Source organism: Crocodylus siamensis, chromosome 5 (genome assembly GCF_052110815.1).
Source record: "Crocodylus siamensis isolate JL-2025a chromosome 5, ASM5211081v1, whole genome shotgun sequence".
Classification (NCBI taxonomy): Eukaryota; Metazoa; Chordata; order Crocodylia; family Crocodylidae; genus Crocodylus; species Crocodylus siamensis.
Genome location: NC_143399.1, coordinates 202,412,352 through 202,432,374, shown reverse-complemented (window position 1 = coordinate 202,432,374; position 20,023 = coordinate 202,412,352). Strand labels below are relative to the sequence as shown.

At 43.7% G+C, this 20,023-nt stretch overlaps 1 protein-coding gene across 1 annotated transcript; it reads left to right on the top strand.

Annotated features, from left to right (window-relative positions):
• The first annotated feature begins 506 nt into the window (after positions 1-506).
• On the top strand, positions 507-19,376 carry ARF1 (ARF GTPase 1). Its single transcript, XM_090047924.1, has 5 exons — positions 507-656; positions 13,458-13,637; positions 14,502-14,612; positions 15,436-15,560; positions 17,864-19,376. Exons 2-5 carry the CDS (start codon positions 13,490-13,492, stop codon positions 18,023-18,025), a joined length of 546 nt encoding a protein of 181 aa, XP_089904050.1. The 5' UTR covers positions 507-656; positions 13,458-13,489; the 3' UTR covers positions 18,026-19,376.
• The last annotated feature ends 647 nt before the right edge of the window (positions 19,377-20,023 follow it).

Below are 20,023 nucleotides of genomic sequence, written 5' to 3'. Positions count from 1 at the left end.
TGTATATCATAGGCAAGGTGTTTGCATGTCAACACATGGTGTGAGGCAGGTACACACAACCAGGCATGTACACACCACCACATGGTCTGAGGCAGGTACACATGACAAGGGAGGTACTCTGGAGCAGGCGTGCATCATAGGTACAGGTGGCAATGTGTCTGCATGTCGACACACGGTGTGAGGTAGGTACACACAGCAAGGCAAGGTGCACGTCACCACCCAGCACAAGGCAGGTACACATGACATGTGCTTATCACCACGTGGCGTGAGGTGGGTACATGACACGACGTGCGCACAGCACCCGGCGCGGGGGAAGGCACGTGTGTACATGTCACCACATGGTGTGAGACCGGCACACATGATGCAGCGTGTACATACTACCACACGATGCGAGGGGGCGGATCACACGACAAGGCGCGCTGACGTCACCACTCGGCGCGGGGCGCGTTCTGTAGAGGAGCAGTGTCAGGCCCCGCCCCTAACACCGCCCCGTGGCCGTTGCCGAGGCGGCCCCGCCCCTGTTCCCGTCGTGCCCCGCGCGGGCCTGGCACTGACGTGGCCGCGGCGAGCCGCCATCTTGTGAGCCCGGACGGAGAGCGGCCGAGACGCGCAGGACCGGCCCCGAGCCACCTCCGACCCGCCGCCGCCGCCGCCGGGTGAGCTGCGCCGTGTCCTCCCTCCTCCACCTTCCCCTCCTCCTCCTGCCCCGGGGGCCGCGGGCGGGGGCGGCCTGTGCGGGTGCAGGCCCGGGGTGGGGGGAGGGGCGCTGCGGGTAATGGGCTGTGCCCCCTCCCCCCCGGGGAAGGGGGAAGCGGCGCTTCCTTCCCCCTCTTGGAGGGAGCTGTGGTGGGTGGGGCAGGGCCCTGCAGTCTCTACAGTGCCTAGCCCTGCTGCCAGGGAAAGGCCCCCCCGCCCCTGCACCCGCTTGTGCAACTTCTTGTGCAACCCTCTCCTCCCCCCACAAAGACATGGGTTACGGCCCAAAGGCACCCCGCTGCGCTCCCTGCCATCCCCCCCCGGGGGCCTCCCGTTGTTATCCCCGTTTCACAGACGGGAAGACTGAGGGGTGGACAGGGAAGCAGCCACCCAAGGTCACATTTAATAGTCTACGGATCCTGAGAGTTTCCTGACCTCTGCTTCCTATTTCCCCCAGCTTTTTTTTTGTTTCCCCGGTTCATTTCGGGGTGGAGGTTTGGACGTAGCCGGTACTCTCTCAACTGAGGGGTTTATTTGAGGACTGTCCGGTGCCATGCGTTTCTCCAGCCTGGGAGCCCGCCTGGGTACTTCCCTCGTGGTTGCAGCAATTGCACCTGGTGGGACAAGCACCAGAAACGTACCTGGCTCCTGCCCAGGGAGTCGGCAACCTTGATTGTGTACTCACTGAGTTTTCTGTCGCGCCTGCTCTGGCCTAGGGACAGCTCAAGTGTGATTTCTCCCTGTTCAGGAGCACTAGGTGCTGCAGGACTAGGTGTGGTGTAGATTTGTGTTTAAAATCAGTCACCTAGCTTGTTTCTGCTCAGTTTTTTGAGTCTCAACACGTGTCTTCAATTTGCAGCCTGCTTAATGGATCATGCCTTGTTTGCTTAGGCCGGGCACGTTTGCTGCCTCTCCTAACAAAATTAAAGGGCTTTTGGAGGGCTTCAGAACTAGTCTGGTGAAGGTGTGTGTTGAGGAGGTAGGACGGACACACAAGCTAAATCTTTATTGTGTCTTGCTGCTTCTGGTGTAAATACTTGCTGTAGGCAATTGTGTTGTGGGTGCAGATGGGAGCTTAAATACCCCCCCTGTGCTTTAACTGCATGGCGGAAGAAGGAAAGAAATCAGCTGGTAGGTTGAAGTTAGGAAAGATGGTACATAGGAGGAAACAATCTCTTAACTTCTCAAACGTGTCCAGTGTGGAATGAAAGCATTATTGAGCTATAACCTTTTCAGGGTAAAGAGATATTTATTCCTCTCTTAATGATGCATTTTATAAAGTGTAGACTGATATCTACATTCTTTATTTCTGGTAAATATGGTCACCATATTTACAAGTCCATCAATGGAGAGAGAATATCTACTTTTCAAAATCTGTTGAAGGCCTTGTTACAGTTTAAAACCTGTAAAGGTAGTGTTACAGCTACCAATGTCTGCAACCATCACACTCTTCCTTAACTGATGAGCAAAGACATTCAGGACCAACTTTCTACTACAACAGCTGTGTTTTTGCATTATTCAGCAGTTTTTTTCTTGCCACGTGCAAGTATCTAATTTTATTTCTTGCTTCTAATAGGTAAAAATAGTGAGGGAATAAGGCATTACTTCTGCTGATTTCTCAACTCTAATATAGTTCTCATTCATATGCCAACCTTTATCTGAACAAAAGCTGCTGGTGTTTTGGCTCTTGAATTTGGTGACATGTCAGCCACCACTTGCTTTCGCTTATTTTCTGTTCACCTAATGTATTTATTCTCATATTTGTTTGCAAATTGACTCAAACACTTTGTTTGAACTTGTATCATGAACGGTATGAGGAGCAAGTACTGCAGTTTTCAAGCATGCCAGTAGTTTGTTATTGTAAGTCAAGGCATGAATTCTGCTTGAGTGGAAGTGAACCCATTTTATTGTTGGGCCAACTGCAGTGTTTTTGACATCGGCTGCACCTGTTGAATGGCAACTTAAGCTATAATCAAAATGCCTGAGAGAGGTATTGATTGCCAGCCTTTAAATGGGTGATTCTCAGCCAGGGTGCTATGGGGTATCATGCAATGTTAGCACTGTTGAGTGTGCAGATGCAATTCACAGATTCATCCCAGAGACTTCAAGTAGTGTTGCAAGTATTCTGACCTGTTGTGGTCTTTCTGAGGTCTTTACAACAGAAGAATTACTATTGTTTTCTGTAGTCAGAAAATAAGTGAAAATGAAGAGCTGGCATTTTCTGAGGGGTGCCTTAAATCCCAAAAGAATGAGAACTACTGTTTTAAATCAGTCTTCATCTTTTGGGCAATGGCGAGTGTCCGACACACAGAGGAAACTCTGCTTCCCCCCAGTGCTGTTAGTTCTATTACATTACACCATGCGCATATGTATGCACACCCTCCTAATTTTCCTGATGCTTTCTTTCCCCCCTAAACTTATCAGTTGACAAAAAAAACTAGGCTGCCAACAGTTCAAAGGTGAGTTAATGAACTACTAAAGGCTGGTAGTTAAAAATCATTTGGTAAAATTGTGTGGCTCGGGATTTTACTCTTAAAACGGGATATTATCATTGCTTGTTGTCTTAAAATGAAGGTGGAAATAAGAACCCGGTTAGATGTAGGGTCTTCTAATAAAATTTGCAGAGGTTTTCTTGGTTTTCTTGCCCCAAAACATAGGAATGATTTAATTCTTTGGCTTGCCAGTCTTCCACAGCACAGATCCAGCCTGTGACATGGTGTTATCAGGCCAATGGGGCTCACAGATTCATAGATGTTTAGGGCTGAAAGGGACCTTGTGACATCATTGGGTCCAGCCCCCTGTTTTGGGCAAGAAAGCCTGCTGGGGTCAAATAGCCCCACCAAGGTGTATCTCCAGTCTCCTTCTGAAGATCTTCAGGATAGGTGCCTGCACCACTGCCCCTGGGAGTCTATTCTGGAGTCTGGTCACATGAACTGTGAAGAAGTTTTTCCTTGTATCCAGTCTGAAACCTTCTTCTAGGCTCACCACAGTTCTGGAAATCAGGCAGCGGGGGAGCAGTGGCACTGCTCCATGACTGCCAAATCTCCGGGCCCCTGGGGAGCCCTGGGCTCTGTACACCAAATTAGAAATCTAATCTCAGCAGACAGGGGTGGTACCGGGCTCCAGGGCTCAGTCCTGGCATGGGGACAGTGAGGGGCAGGCCCCTGGAGCCCAGCTCTCAGCAGGAGGCAGCAGTGCCTCAGCCCCCAGGGTCTAGTCCAAGTACATGGGTCAGAGTGGGGGTGGCACTGGACCCCAGGATCTGGGCCTGGGACACAGGGCTCAGTCTGGACCAGGGCCACTCGTCTGGTCCGTGGGGACAAAAGGTTGATCACTGGGATAGTAACATACTTATGCATGTGTTCATCCCGTTATACTTGTTCGATACCTAGCACAGTGGTCCCTGCCATGAAGATCTTGCAGGCTTAAGCAGGAGATGGATGCACCAAATATGTAGGAGAGGTATAGCGGAGTTCAGGGGAACCTGTGCACCTTGTGAGGTAAATCATTCCAGTTCAGAAGCCATGAAACTGCTGCTACCCAAGTTGGAAGTAAGATCTGCCAAAGGATGATTTGATTTTGGTCCATACTAATGCCAAGCTCTCTTCAGCGTATGTACCGGTTACATTTATTTGTTTTTTATATTAATCTGGAAATGAGTTTGAGAACAGCTTCGTGTTCTTAATCTTTTTTTATTGTAAAATCTTAGGTGCGACTCTTCAGTGACATCATTACCTTGCACCATGCATGTTTTCATTCAGCTTATTTGGAGAGTAGTGCTTACTATCTGCTTTTCTAGTTTTTCCATCTGATTGGACTGTTTCTAACATCTGAAGAAGCTGAAAACCTATCTAGATCAGTCTTCATTGCACATCACAGACTACATCTTGATAGCTCAGAGTACCATGAGAGACTGTCGTTTCAAGCAAGGGCAAATAGGGACTCTGAGGATAAATTGCAAAGCAAAGAAGTTCCTTTACTGACAGCGTTACAGTTGGTTCTTTCAAAAAGTGCCTTCATATTTTAAACAATTCAGGAATGTCAGTACTCTACTTTTCCTTACATTAGTCTCTGAAGAGCTTGAGTAATATGCAACCAAGAGGTTATAACTTTTTGTAAGTTTATTTTATGGCCTTTCTGTCCACTTTCCCCATCTCTACTAGAAAGTAGAAAGTTGTAGCTCTAGTTACAGTGTCATGTAAAATCAGCAGTAAGTAGTTCAAGGACCATCACAGATCTGTTCAAATTATGTCCAAGAAATGTAGGGGGGACTTGAGTATTTCTGAGAAGTCCTTGGGTTGAGGGAGGAGGGGAAAGTGCTGAGCTAGCCTTTACATAGTAGGTTGAGAATATGAAATGATATGGTTTGACTTGGCACCTGCATGACTTCATTTTAGATTAACAGAATGTGTCTAGATTCCTGATTGCACATACTTGGAATTGGAAAAAAAAGTGGTATAACTTTTGAATGTAAAAAAACCCCCAAACCAACTTTAGTCTATTGCAGATAAAATAAAGCTGAAATAATAGGCTTTGTTTTAAATAGAAGTATTTTGGGGATTTTTTGCATCCCCCAGACTTAAAGAATTATCTAATTTTTAGGCAAGTACACTTTATATTTAACCATCTTTCATCCATTGCTTCAAATGTGAAAGGCCAGCTTCTAAAAATAGTTGTAAAAAACTGCTCTTGAATAGTCATGTATTATGCCAGTGCAGTTACATATGTGACAGTACTGTAATCAAGAACTATTTTTAAAATTTGCTGCAACGGAATACTTTAATCTGCCAAACATAGTTTCATGTACAAAAGAATATAGCTTTGTCTAGTTGTATCTGTTCAAGTGTGAAATACTGTGCATCTAAACTGCAGTAGCCCTTAAAGTTCTAAGACACCCTGTTAAAAACTAGGGGGTTGGACGCGATGATCTGTTGAGGTCCCTTCCAACCCTAGCATCTGTGAATCTATGTGATCAAACATCTAAACTTTTAAAGTTCAAAGTATGCTGCCAACTTTATGGGTACTCTAGTCTACCCGTTTGGTCTACCATTCTTACAAACAACACCAAACAGAACTAGAGCTAAAGGAAACTGGATTTTTAAAAATATCTAACTTTGCTTACTCAGTATATTTGGTAACTCTTCCTGTGTGTATAGATGGCTAGTTTTGCTTTTTGAATGACTTTAGGGGGGGGGGAGGGGGGGTTGCACAGCAGAAAGGAATGATACTTTTTAAAGGAAATTATGTTTAGGATGACCCAGAGTCCCATATAGTAAAAGGCAAGAATCCAACATCGTGATGTTCCTTTTAACTAACCAAAATCTGATCATTTACTACTTCGTGCAATTAGTTAGAACTACCAAGTTACTTTTAACTCTTGAGATCAAGTGGACTTAATTTATGAAGTCCATTTAAGCCTTTGTTTTACCTGAGGGGCAAGTGCTTCTGATATTTGTGAACCCGGCTTTGTTTGTTTTGTGGTGTTTTTTCCCCAGATGCATCTGACTTTGCCCACTGAGAATTTAAGTAGGTGGCAAAACAATTAGAGTGAGTTTATTTAATTTGCATGTTAATTATCTCTCTGAATGAAAGCCGAAGTAGGCAGGTTGGATGGAGAAATCACAGGCTTAAGAATATTCTGTGTCTTACCAATAGTGTTTATTTTAAATTGATGCTCTGACTTCAGTGTTGTTCAGTTATTATTGTATTAAACTCACTTTGTTATAACTAGCATTTCACAGTACAAGAATGTGTATGTGTTGCTGATGCTCTCCATCAGATGAGCCTTTCCTTCTCTTGCCTTCCCTTCCTCCCCACCCCACAAATAACTACAGGGGAAAAAAGCAACTAAAACTGTTAGTGCTGGCATGGCAATTTATCAAGCCTTCAGAAATCCACTCTACAACTGCTGTCACTCCTTAACAGATGGCATGCTTGTACTCTGAGAGGGAGTTAAAACACTTTTTAAAAAATTATTTATTTATTTATTTTTGCAGTTTTAATTGTTATCAATGACTTTCCTGTTTAGACATTATCAGTAGTGGAGGACAGTTTGTGAGCAAGATGTTTGCACTTCTGGCCTGTATTGCTTCTGACAACACTTTAAAACAGTTAATATGTGACATTCTAGTGTAATTCCTGTGGGAACTGTTATGGGCATTCTACTTAAGCACCGGTGTAAAGCAGGAGAGTTTGTTGGAAGATTACGTGGATTTGTCACCATCTAACTTCATCTCCTGCTTAAAGTCTTCTACAATAACTTGCAAAGGACTGGGGTAAAGTTTTAAAAAATGGGAAGAAATGGTGCCTTTATGCCATTTGTACTTGGTTGATCAGAAAGCAAAGTCATCTCTTTTTGGCCAAAAGGTTCACCACAACGTTCAAGTAAGACTGTATTCAAGTTTTCAGAGATGATTAAACTGTTGGTTCAATGTATGCCTGAGTAAACTTTAAGTACACCTGTTAAATTTAAACAATACTTTGTTCACCAAGGTATGGCTAACAGCTTATGAGGAACGTATCCGAGATCAAAAGCATGCAAATAAAACAGTGTCAAAAAACACAGTAAAACTAATGCTAACCAAATTTAAAAAGCATATAAACATTGAGTGAGACATTACAGCAGCCTGAATATAAATGTAAATTTTAGTTGCATTCCTCCTTTTTACTTTGTCTTGCCCGGTTAAAGGAGACTTCAGCCATGTCTACCCAGGGGGACTTACATTGGCAAACGGCTGCCGTGGGGAGGACACCAGAGAGCATACGTTTCTGCACAACTTCTGGCAGCTCTGCCAAATAAAGTCACATCTCCATGTCATCAATGATGCCAGCAGGGCACAGAGCGCAGCCTGGGAAGGCCCAGCCACTAGAGGTGAACTGCTTCACCCAGTAGAAACGTGCTTTCTACCAGGAGCCCAGCCAGGGCGGAAGCTTTCTCCCCTTGGAGAAGGGGGTGTTTTGCTACCGCAAAGAATCTTTGAGCCATGGATCTTCTCATAGTTTTACCAGCAGAACTTGAGTAATGTGGGCCAGCCCTTTTAAAGATTAACTTTATTATTGATGCAGTGCCACCTGGGCAAATTTCTGAGATTTTTAGACACAGCATCTGTGGTCTAATGGTTTTATCTAAATATATTATTTGCTAGAAATCTAGCTGCTTTGAGATCAGTGGTTTTTTGTTACAGACTGCAGAGTCTTATCCAGAAATAAGTCTGAATGTGACTGGTAAACAGCAACAAATAATGTTAGCTGAACCTGACTAACAGGTTTCTGTCACTGTGCAGATCGTAAGGAGGTGGAGCCAGAATACAAGATCAGCGTGTACTTCACACCGCTCTGAGTAGCGAAGACCAAGAAATTGGAATGAGAGGAGTCAGTTGTATGCTGGTGTCATTCAGAGCATATGGAAGATCCAAAATAATAGTTGTGTGCGCTGAATTTACAGTGCACAGGTAGCAGCAGTGCAGTCTGCCCCAACAGCCCTGACCTAGAGGGCCCCTAACGAGAGAGAGAAAGAAGAAAAATCTGTTTTTTCAATTTCAGCAGAATTAATGCCTGAGGGCTTATATTAAGCCCCAGTGTCAGTTTATATAGTTTGAGCGTAAATGTAGGCATTGACAAAGCATGTTAAGCCACAGTTAAAATAATACTTGTAGAAAGCCACAAATAAGTTATTTGTGATAGTGCTATCTTTGTATTGGGAGTTATCCTGTGAAACTAGTTTTGTCTGAGTTTATCAAAAACCTAAATTAGTAATAATGACAAAACGCTCCTAATGTGTGCCAGTGAAAAAAGGTAGGTAGGAGTGAACAGCTGAAAGGGGCAAGAGAATAAGACTTTAAAAAGGTCCATGATAGGCAAGGGATAAACAGCTTTGGGGTGGGAAAATGCTGGTAATTACAGTAGTTAGTTGCATATATATGCACACTTCCTCCTAACACCCACTGGGGGAATACAGGGGTGCATTATATGAGAGAAATATGAATCCCCAGGGTTTTGGAGACCCCCGGTGGTAGTGAGTGGTGGCAGCTGTAATTGCCATGGGTCTGGGAGCCACCGCAGTTAACACTGCCACTGCTCCAGTGCTGCCGTGTCACTGGACCCCTGGGGAGCACCCCAGCTGGTTGACATGGCACTACATGCTGGCCCAATCCAGTGCATAGGAGCTGTTTGCAGCCTAACATATAGCTTGAAATCGGGCCCTGGCTCGCAGCCCCAGAGACACCTCCCATGCCTCAGTTTCTTATTAGTCCTAGGTAAGATCTTCATTCCTTCTTGGGGGCCTTCCAGAAACAGAATAGCGTACTTAGAAGTTATCCTTTAGTCAGGGTGGCAGCCTTTGTAGATATGCTAGAGAAGAAACTGGAAAGAACCCAAAACAGGGGTGGCCAGGCTGCGTTGTGTGTGCTGCAGGCAGCACAAGGAGCCTCTGTGTGTGGCATACTGCAGATTTAAGCTCAGCGACAGGTTGGGCAAGGGAGGGGGATTAGGATGAAAGTGGCACTTAGGAAGAATGTAGGGATAATTTGTGGCATGCCTGCTGAAAAGGTTGGCCCCCACTGACTTATAGTAGCGAAGGATGTCCCAGTCAGGATTAGGTCTACAGGCACATGGAGAAACGGAGGGTATGTCTTAAAGATGAGAGACTGTGATGTAATAATGCAGATGTACTGATTGAAACAAATTAGTGGAAGGTGACAACAGTCAGTCAGGTTGGAGGAGAGGTAGGAGGCTACCCTGCTTCCAACAACCGCAGTGGTAAAAGTCAAGATACCTGGAATCCTTTAGTTTCTCATTGAAGGTGGAAGCTTGCAGGCAGGGTCCAAGAAGGGCTTTTAATAGTTTTGCAGCTTCGTTTCTCACAAGAGCATGTCTCTTAAGCATGCTAGGGGTGTATCTTATTTTTGCCTAATTCCTATTACTGTCTACTGGGTCTCCAGGAATTTTTCAAAGCCTGACTCTTAACCAGGGTTCAGTGTGGATCAGAAGGTATTTTTGTGCCATGAAAGGGGTAACTAATTTAGTTAGCAGTGCTCAATAATGGCCCTGTGGGCCGAGTCCCAGGATGGGTGTCCACCTGGGACCTCATGCAGCCTTGGCTTGGGCTTTATCTAATGCACAGGGCCACACTGTCCAGCCACAAGTCCAGAAATTTGGCAGTTGAAGTTACTCTGTACCCCCATGGTCAAATGTTCAGACCCTTTAAGGAGCCCTGCAGGCTGGATAACATAGGCCAGAGGTTGAGCACCTTTGAATTTGGTAAAAGATAGTTTACCACCAAATACAGAGAAGCTTCTCCAACAATGCTCTTGTTAGAAAGGCAGATCTTTAGTGGGAACAACAGAGTTCAGTTTTTATGCAAATAGAAAGATAGCTGCTTTAAAACTACTGAAGACAGTAGTTGGTTCAGAGGGAGGATATAAGCTTAAGCTATCAGCAGCAGATCTGCCACTAAAAAAATTCAAGGCTCTTTCAGTCTCCATGATGTTTTGGGGAAGTAGCAGTGGAATTAGCAAGTATGAACAGAGTAACTTACTGTAAACCCAGCACAGATTGTGCAGCTCTTCCAAGCTGTGGGAGGATGTTGCAAACGTAGAGTGTAGGCTGTATGTTAACTGAATCTATCAAATATCGAAATGGCTGCTGTCAAGGTAGAACACACAACCTAATTTATGTGCCTTTAAACTTAGAGAAAGTAACAGAATAAATGATTGTCTTAATATTTGCCAGGCTTGCAAAGTAGCTTAATAGCAGTATTACTTGAACACACTCTTCAAAGGTCAGAAAGGTTATATAAGAAGTTCAAGTCCAGTCCCACTTGTGAGGGTTGACGCTGCACTTGTGCTCTGGATTAGCAGTATTTGCATCACTTGCTCCTCTTTGCTCAGACAGAGTGGCTGCTGTGAACTGAATGAGACACTAGTTTGAAAGACAGTGATTCAGAGAAATAAGGCCTCTAGAAGGAAGGAGAAGCCTCACTGCAAATGAGTCGTACTGTGGCTGTTTATATCTTTCTACCTTGTACATACGCTGAACTTGAAAAGAGTTCTCTGAAATAGTTCAGTATTGGGGCTTTATAGGACTCTGGACACAGAATTAAGCCAATACAATTTTGTATCTTTAAATCTGTAAATAAACTGCAAGTAATGCTAACTTATGCTAACTTAATGTTTTCAAAATTATACCATGTGTCTTTAAGTGATCCGTGTGCTGGTAAAATATTTCCAGCCTGACAAACATGGACTGAATTCCTTGATTCATGAAATGACTGTAGTGAAGACACTGACAGTGCAAGCAGCCAATCCAAGACTTATGCCTACACCCATGAAGGAGAGAGAGCCATTAATTTAGTTTTGTGGCCAGCAAGGATTTTGTGACTAAGGGGCTGGGATGTAAAAGAATATGGTTACTAGACCACAGACTGAGTAGCCGTATACATTTTACCTACATAACTAAATGCCTGTCCAATACCAACTGCTGTTTGCTGCTAACTTGGGCTGAATTTAAACTCCTTCAGGTGAGCAAACTGTACCCAATTATTAATTCATAAAACCCCAGCTAGTTTCCTAAATGGAAAAAAAGGCTTATTATGGAAATGTATTATATTAAAAGCATGGTGTGAGAGTCCCCAAGTTTACACTCAGAGAAGAGACCTTTAGCTAGTGTTCTAATACAGCTAATATTATCAAGTACTTCTTGTCTATACATTTAGATATGCTGACATATACCCTGAAATATAGAAGCATTGACTTGCATAGTACAGTGCTGCAGTGATTGTATCATTAAAGTGAAGTTTAAAAATGTCGGAGAAGTTTTTTAAGTTCTTGAATTTGAGTTCCTAGATCCTTCAGTGTATTGCATAGTAAAATCAAACTTCATACTGTTGTTAATGTACCTAATGAAACATCACAAGCTATGTTCTGATCTGCACTACATTGCTGAGTAATTTTGGGGGAAAAATATATTAAGCATGTTTTAGCATAATTTTTTTTGATGCGACCTAAATCAAAACTTTAATAAATGGAGTGCTTGGCATCCCATTAGAATGGCCTCTTGCCTATCACATATGGGAATTATATTTTCCTATGATTCCAGTTCAGTGGGATAAGTAAATTTATATGAAGACATAATTTGGTTTAAAGGAAACAAATCCTCTGAATATTGCATGTTCGGCCTCCACATAATCCTGCTCTCCTTTATGCTGCTGTAAAATCTGTACTTTAAGTTTCTCATCTCTTTCAGTTGAAGCGATAGTTTTCTCTGTATAAATAGATGCAGAGTTGAGATGCCATTTTTCAAACAACAGTAGCAAAGGTGTGAATTGTGTCCGTTTCATCACAAAACATCAAGCTGCTTCTTAAACGGCCTTAACACCTTAAACTGCTTCTTTTCGGTAGAAAGGTAGCGTATGGCAATGCATTAGATAGAAAAAATTATTGTTGCCAGGGCATTAGCAGTGCCCTTGTCTCCCCTGTGGCACATGGTGGTGTATTTGAGGTTTGGGTGAGCGGTTTGGTTTTGTTTGGTTGATTTCCACCCCCCCCCCCAACTCTTTTGATGAATGGCTGCCTGAAGACATGGGGCAGGCAGGACTAAGTGGCCCAAGATCCCTTTCCATTCTGGTGCTTCTAAGTAGTGGCAGGTTCCCAGCCCTATAATATAGCAATCCAGTTTGTACTTTAACAGTTGGAGAACACTAGTTTATTCAGATTATGGGGGTATAGGGGTGGGGGTGGAAATCAGCCCCTGTTTTTTCCCTTCCAGTGACATCCCAACTGCAGTGCTTATTGGCGGAGAGAGCTACTCTATTTCAGGTCCATCCCTAGCACAGTGCCAGGACTTCCTCATTGTCCTCTGCCTAATAGAGTTGCATAGTTAATTTCAACCAAAGGTGAATCATAACTTGCAAAGCTTCACTAAACCAGTTGGTTTATTTTTCAGAAGAATGCCTTAAAGATGCCGGTTTAATACTTAGCAGACCTTCCTTCTACTTAAATATTCTTCATGTGACTAATTATTTTCCTGTTGATCAAGTTATAGATGAGGAAGAAGACATGTAGGGACCTACCTAAATCATGGCAAGATGAGGTTTTTCATGGCGGCTCTGCCCCTCGGCACTGATTGGCAAAGAGGCCCGTGGGCAAAGGATAAGGGGACGGCTGTCATCTTGCCTGCTGTCTGCCCTTTGTGCTGCCACCCCACCACTCAGCGCTGATTTGCGGAGGGGTCCGTGAGGCAGGAGGGACAAGGGGGCAGCTGCCATCTTGCTTGCCAGCTGCCCTTTGTGCTGCCCCATTTCTCATCACTGACTAGCAGAGAGGCCTCAGTTAGGGAGGGAGGAACCAGGGGGCAGATTCTCATTGTAGTTAATTGTTTAATTAGTGTTGGTAGCTTATATGCACAAGTTAATGCACTCTTACACTGAACTTAGCTTTCACATAAAATTGTTTCTTTCAGAAAGGGCGCTGGCACCAAGTGTCTTGCTGAGACCATGTATAAAAAATATATTAGCAAAAGTTTGCACAGTCCTTTGTAGCTATATTGCAATTAGCACTACCGTTCAACTCCTCTGGTAGTCTTTGAATTTTCCATCCCGAGGCAAAAGAATTAATCTGGATCTAGCACATCTTAAGCCAGTGAACTCCTGGCAGCTTTTGTTAGAATTTGTATTGAACCCCTGGTTTTAGATGGCTTGTTTTAATAGTGCAGAGGGTTATCAAGTGATGTGTGTAATAACTCTGTCCTGCATTTTTTTCCTGTAGATTTCATTGGCCAGTGAGAACATATCGCAAGCATGGGAAATATTTTTGCTAACCTCTTCAAAGGCCTTTTTGGCAAAAAAGAAATGCGTATTCTTATGGTTGGTCTGGATGCTGCAGGAAAGACTACCATTTTGTACAAACTAAAACTTGGCGAAATAGTAACTACTATTCCCACTATAGGTAAGCTCTTTAAACAGCTTGTTAAAACCTTGTTTGCTTCCTGAGAGGGCACTGACTAGATAAGTTCAGGCTTGACTATCTGTAACTTGGAGTACTGCACCCAGGATTGGCTCTGAGTTGGGAATGTGCAGGCAGCAGTCTCCTCTGTAGGTGTAGGAGGAGAATGAATGACTGCTTCTTCCTCCATTCCCTCCCACCAGCGAAGGCATGGAGCAGCCTCTGACAGCCTTCAGAAGCAGTCTAGCTAGCTCCTGTTAGGACTGCCCTGGTGCGGACTGCTTGTGAGAGCACAGATGGGGAAAATGTTGCATGCTGGGGAGAGGGCAGGTACTGTGAGAACGTATTTAAAGACCTTACTCGCTGGTTTATGGAATGGATAGCTGTAAAGGGCTGTTAGTTCCTTTTATAACTTCTACTGCTGCAGTCCCAGTTAGGCAGGCTTATAAAGCTCACTGGCTTGTGTTCCCTTTTTTAAGGGGTAAAAAGGCATATTTGTACTGCTGATCTGGCATGCCCCTTCCTGTCCGCTAGCTCCCAAACGGGAAGAAGTGTAGATCCCTTGGTGTCTCCCTATGGAAGGATATTAGCTCTGCTGGGAGGCAGCACTAATTAGCCTGGGTGCAATGCCATACACATACAGGTATACTACTTCTGGTTTGGGAGTAGCATCTGCAAAGTAGTGTAGCATGTTTCAGTCTAGTATTGCCCACTTCCAGGGCTTTAATTTCATGTTAAAAAAATATATATAAGCACCGTGCTGTCATGGGTACTCAACATAAGTGTTTTGTAATTTTGCTCTTGAGCACGAATTGGAAAATCCAGGCCCTAAATTGATCAACTCTTTTCTTACCATTTTTATTTTAGGTTTCAATGTAGAAACAGTAGAATACAAGAACATTAGCTTCACAGTGTGGGATGTAGGTGGTCAGGATAAGATCAGACCACTCTGGCGCCATTACTTCCAGAACACGCAAGGTAAGTTGTAAGGGTTAAATCACTGGCCACAAAAGAACTCTTTGTATGCTTGTTAAACTTGCTCTTAAATTGCTTATTGCCTAATAACAGAAGTCAAAGTATTCCATAAAACTGTCCTTTTTCAAGGAATTGGTTATAGGATACATATTAAACTTCAATGTGTTTTGATTCAATTCCCAAATTAGATTAGTGCAGATGTAAATTGGGACCCATTTCTTTAAAACACGTGACAGTAAGCTTCCCTATCCAACTTTGAAAACCAGAGGTCAGCGTTTTTCTTCAAGAAGTATTGAAAGCTTGCTTTTAAACAGAGCAGTTGGAGAATACAGGAAAATTGTCTTGCTTTTAAGTGCTTATGATCTGCTGTATAGTGAATTTAAGGCTATGACCTAAGGACTTGAGGGTAAGTCCAAAGATAGTGGTGTACCATTCTTAAATGTCTCTCTGATTACAGGATTTTTGGAGGGGTGGGTAGGTTTAAAAGATGGAGGGTGAGCGTTTGTTGGCTTTCAGAATTAAACTACAGGGAAACAGGATGGCACAACTTGAGAGGGGGGTCCTATTCTTATACCAAATTGGGAAAAACACGTGCATAGTTTGTATTATTTGGGATTCTTGCATCTCTCAAACAAGGGATTTCAGTAGACTGAGGTGCCTGTTACCCTGTGCATGTCAATAAGTTATTTGCTTTAATCTGTTTAGCCTTTAAAAAATAATAATAATAATTCTGCAGTGTTGGTTTTGCATTTCAGACCAGGGATAGCTTTTACAAAGGAGAAGTTATGCACCTTTTTTGTTTTAACTATTGTTTGCTTGTTTATAGGTTTGATTTTTGTGGTTGACAGTAACGACAGAGAACGAGTGAATGAGGCCAGAGAAGAGCTTATGAGAATGTTGGCAGAAGATGAGCTTAGAGATGCTGTCTTATTAGTGTTTGCTAACAAACAGGTATGGCTTAGCAAGTGATCTTAAAGAGGAGCCTTTGAGTTGCAGGTTGCAAAATAGTTTTCCAAAATGGTTGGTATGTAGCAAGATGTGAGCCTTTGAACCATTTCATAACTGCTAACATGATAAACAAGTGTTCAGCAACACACCAAATTGACCCTGGCTTCGGCAAACTTGTATGTGGTCCTAGTCTGAAATGTGTCTGTAAGCCTGAATTTGTATCAATGGCTTGCTAGTGAAGACTGCCACCAATTTTAGTTTGATAGCTGTTTCAGGTACTGTACCTACTTTGAGCTTCCCTCTTGCAAACAGGAGATTGACTGTCTGTGTGATGGTGCCACAGTATAAAGTATCCTGAAAAGTTTCACTAACCCTTCCATTGATGGCAAACTTAGATGTTAATCCTTATAAGTACAGAAATATTCAGGCTCACTCTCAGGATGTTCTAAAAATATTAGGGGTGCACCGATAGATTTTTGGGGCCAATATTGATAGCCGATTTTTAAGGAGGCAATATCGGCTGATACTGATCCAATTTGTGATGCATGGCTTTTCAGCTTGAAGGGCTGCATCCAGCTGGTAAGTCTGGTGTGGTGGGAGGGAAGGGGTGTGGTGGGAGGGCAGATCGAGGTACCTGCAGTGAGGGAGGAAGTGGGGCTGGAGCATGTGCTACCCAACAGGGGAGGGAAGGTGCAAGACAGCTGCAAGCGGGGGGGGGGGGGGCATGTGCCCCCCCAGATCTGCGTGAGGTGGGCTACAACTGCAGGCTGGAGCCGGGGCAGGCATGAGACAGAGTTGGGGGTGGCTCCTGCTGCTGCACACAGCTGCAGCCCGGGAAGGGGTGGAGGGTTCACATGGCTCATCTGATGGCTTCCGCTGCAGCTCCCACCACTTGTCCAGAAGGGCATGGGGGTGCAATGGGCTGGGGCCAGGATGGTGCTGGACTCTTCCTGAACAGGCAGATCCAGGGGCCCATGCACCCCCCCATGCCCTCCCAGAGGAATGACAGGAACCCCCACTCCTTTCCTGTGTCCCCTAGACAAGCCATGTCCCCAGCCCCACACCCTCTCTTACTGTGGGGCCTTCATCTGCCCCTCATGCCCCTCCCCCAGCCGCTTTCACCACACTAGACTTACCAGCTGCAGGCAGCTCTCCACACTGCCAGGCTGTGCTCCTCACTGCCTACGTGCTGCACTGCAGCTGCGTGTGCACATGGGCATTTATCAGACAAATTATCGGCCTCATTGGGCCAATTTCCAAAACGTAACATTTTCTTTATATTAGTGCCGATATGATATTGGACCAATGTATCAGTGTATCTCCAAAAAAGCTTCTAAATTTGAAGCTTTCAAATTGGGTTTTCCATCTAATTCATTGTTGCCAGTAAAGTGTTTGGCTACCCAGATTTAGTCAGTAAAACCAGTGCAACTACACTGCAAAGATACATGTATGCAGCTAATTGCGCCTGCCTCCTAATGGATAGAAGGAGTAAAATCCCCCTGACACTTAAGCTTGTTGGCTGCATACACGCGATTTGGAGTGAGCTGCACTTCATGCTTTTGCGAAAACCCCCCAAAAGTTCCTAGGAATTCAGTTGCAAAGAAAACTTCCTGAATGGAAACTGCCATCCTGGAGCGTCCTTGAGAATTAGGCAGCCTGAAACAATAGCCCCTGAATATATAAACTGTCCTACACCAGTCTCAGTGTTAACCTGAAACTTCATAAGCTTAAGTGTCCACTTTTAACTGTTTCATTTATGATCTCGTTGAGAGAAACATTTTGCACATGTAAGTCACTCTGGTTAGTCTCATGGCAGCCCACTTTCCTAATTTATAAGGATTGCCTTTTCCACAAAGCAAAGGCTTTTAAAACTAAAGGATCAAACAGAAAGCTCTTAGAATCACCTTAGCCCATGCTGGAGATGCAGTGCAGTCTTAGTCTGAATACGAGCAGAGACTTCCAGAGTTGCACAGTTCTTTAGGTGGCAGCAGTTGCGTTTAAAGCATCCTTACTTTTCTGTTTAATCAAATGAGTTCTGCCTCTTCAGCTCACCCATTCTTAAACAATAGTCTTCTAATGGCAGCTCCCACTTTGGCTTTTTATAAATTTGAAACAAAAACTTGCCAGCTTGGGTCTGAAAAGTGGCTGGGCATCATACCAACTGTCCAAGGTGTTTCATGAAGAAAAGCCATATTTGATACATGAGTTGGGTTATGCTTTGTTTTATACCTTGATGTGGGACTGCTTAAACTGAAAGGCAGAAATGGCTCTTCAACATGGAAAATGTTGTCTTTGTCTCCTCTCAGGACCTGCCTAACGCGATGAATGCAGCAGAAATCACAGACAAACTTGGACTGCATTCTCTTCGTCACAGGAACTGGTATATCCAGGCAACCTGCGCCACTAGTGGAGATGGTCTCTATGAAGGACTGGACTGGTTGTCCAATCAGCTCCGAAACCAGAAATGAAACCATAAACCTTCCTCTTCCCTCTTTTTCCACCCTCCCTCTTATTTCCTCCTATTCGCCCTTCGCTTTACTCTAATGTGGCAAACTGTGCTACTTTGTGGTATTGAGTGCCGGAAGCTGTTTTCATTTCTTTTGTCACAGTATATATTGCACCATGCTGTAAATGTGGCAAATACAAGCCTGAAAACAGTTAGGTTTCTTATTTAATGTAAATAGTTTTTGTTTCCAGTGAGGCAGTTTCTGGTACTCCTATGCAATATTACTCAGCTTTTTTATTGTAAAGAATCAACTCACTGTTTAGTACTGGGAAGGGAGTGCAGTGGATTAACATGGGTTGCCAGTGGTCAGCATGCAGTAGAGCTGAGTACTATCTCTTGGGTTGTGAAATCTGTGAGATCCATTTTGATGGTTGGTTTTTAACCTGAAATCTGTATTTTTTAAGTAGTCAAAGAAAAGTAAAAACACTTAAGTGCATGAGCATGTTTAACACAGCTTCTGCAGTTCGATCTTGAATACCAGTTATTTTAATTCTTGTGAATGTTGAAGCGGTGATGATACCATCCAAGCTTCAGCTGGGTAAAATACAGATCCATGTGCAACTGCTACGTCTCTGGATCTTTCTAGAGTTCATAATGTTTGCATTCATATTTATTCGTACATGGAAACTTGTTAAAAGGTTTGTCTGAGCTGGTCCAAAATGGTTTGCAAACAAATTTCACGTTACTTAAAACGCTAATGTACTTTGGTTTCAGGTAAGGTTGATGCGACTTCCATCAGACATGAATAATTTCTGGAAGAGTCACATTTTTAGCCTGTTAGATTCTATCATCCAAAGTGTTTTGTACTTTTCTCGTGTGTAAACCACTCCAGAAGGCAAACCTTTCCACAGAAAGCACAGCCTACTAGTCCTAAGCTCTATAGACAGAAAGTACTGTACTTAAGTAAAATGCCATGAAAAAAACACCAAACATCTATGTATAGTGTCTAGAAAAAAGCATGAGAGTTTGGAGTCATTCCATTCTAGAAGTATTCAATCTCATTTTGGAACAATCCCATATCTGTATATGTGTGAAAACCCTTGGCATCCCTCATTACTGCAAGGTTCAGATTTGCCATCAGAAAAAAGACCTCTTTACTTTTCTTTTGTATTTTGATAAACACTGAAGAAGCTGGAGCTGTTGAAAACTTTAACTTGAGGAACTATCAGAACTGGTTTGTTTAGTGTTGTGGAAACCTTTATTGCTTTCAATACACAGTTAGTAATCAACTGTTTTGTATACTTGTTTTCAGTTTTCATTTCGAAAAACAAGCACTGTAATTAAAGCTATTAGAATAAAATCTCTTAACTATTTCATGTTTTTTACGCCTTGCTGTTTATTTGATCACCTTGGCGGAATCATAATGAGAATACTTGTTGAATAAAATGTTTCACGAAACTTGTGCTAGTGTCCAGTTGTTTTGCATCACCTCCTGTGCAGTGTGAAAGGTCACGTCCGTGCCTAAGGAATAACTTGCCTGGGAGGTCAGGCCCAACATGTTCTTTGCCTTCAAATATGGCGAAATCCAAACGTCTTGTTATCTGGACTCTGCAAGCCAGCAGCATTACTCATTGTTAACTAAAGTACAAAATCTTTCCTCTTTCCAGGCAGGTCTCCTGGGGCGGTTTGTCATCAGCCCTGCCTCCAGCTTTAATTCTGTTAAAAATGCCCTACCTATTGAGTACATGATGTGGCTGCTGCGCTGTCCCTGTGACTACAGTACAGCCTGGCTGGGAGCCAGCGCAGACGGGCTCCACCCGGGTAAGGAATCTTGCAGCATGTTAGTCTCAGACGCGTAGCAGGAAATAGGCCTCCGAGGGGTTGAGTCAGAGGAGCTCCACAGAGGCGGCTGCTGGCCTGTCTGCCCTACTCCCTGTTTTTGCTGCAGCTGAGAGGCAAGGAGGGGGGCTGTGAGCTTGAGAAGCTTAAAGAGCTTTGGAGGTCTCTGCTACTGGAAGAG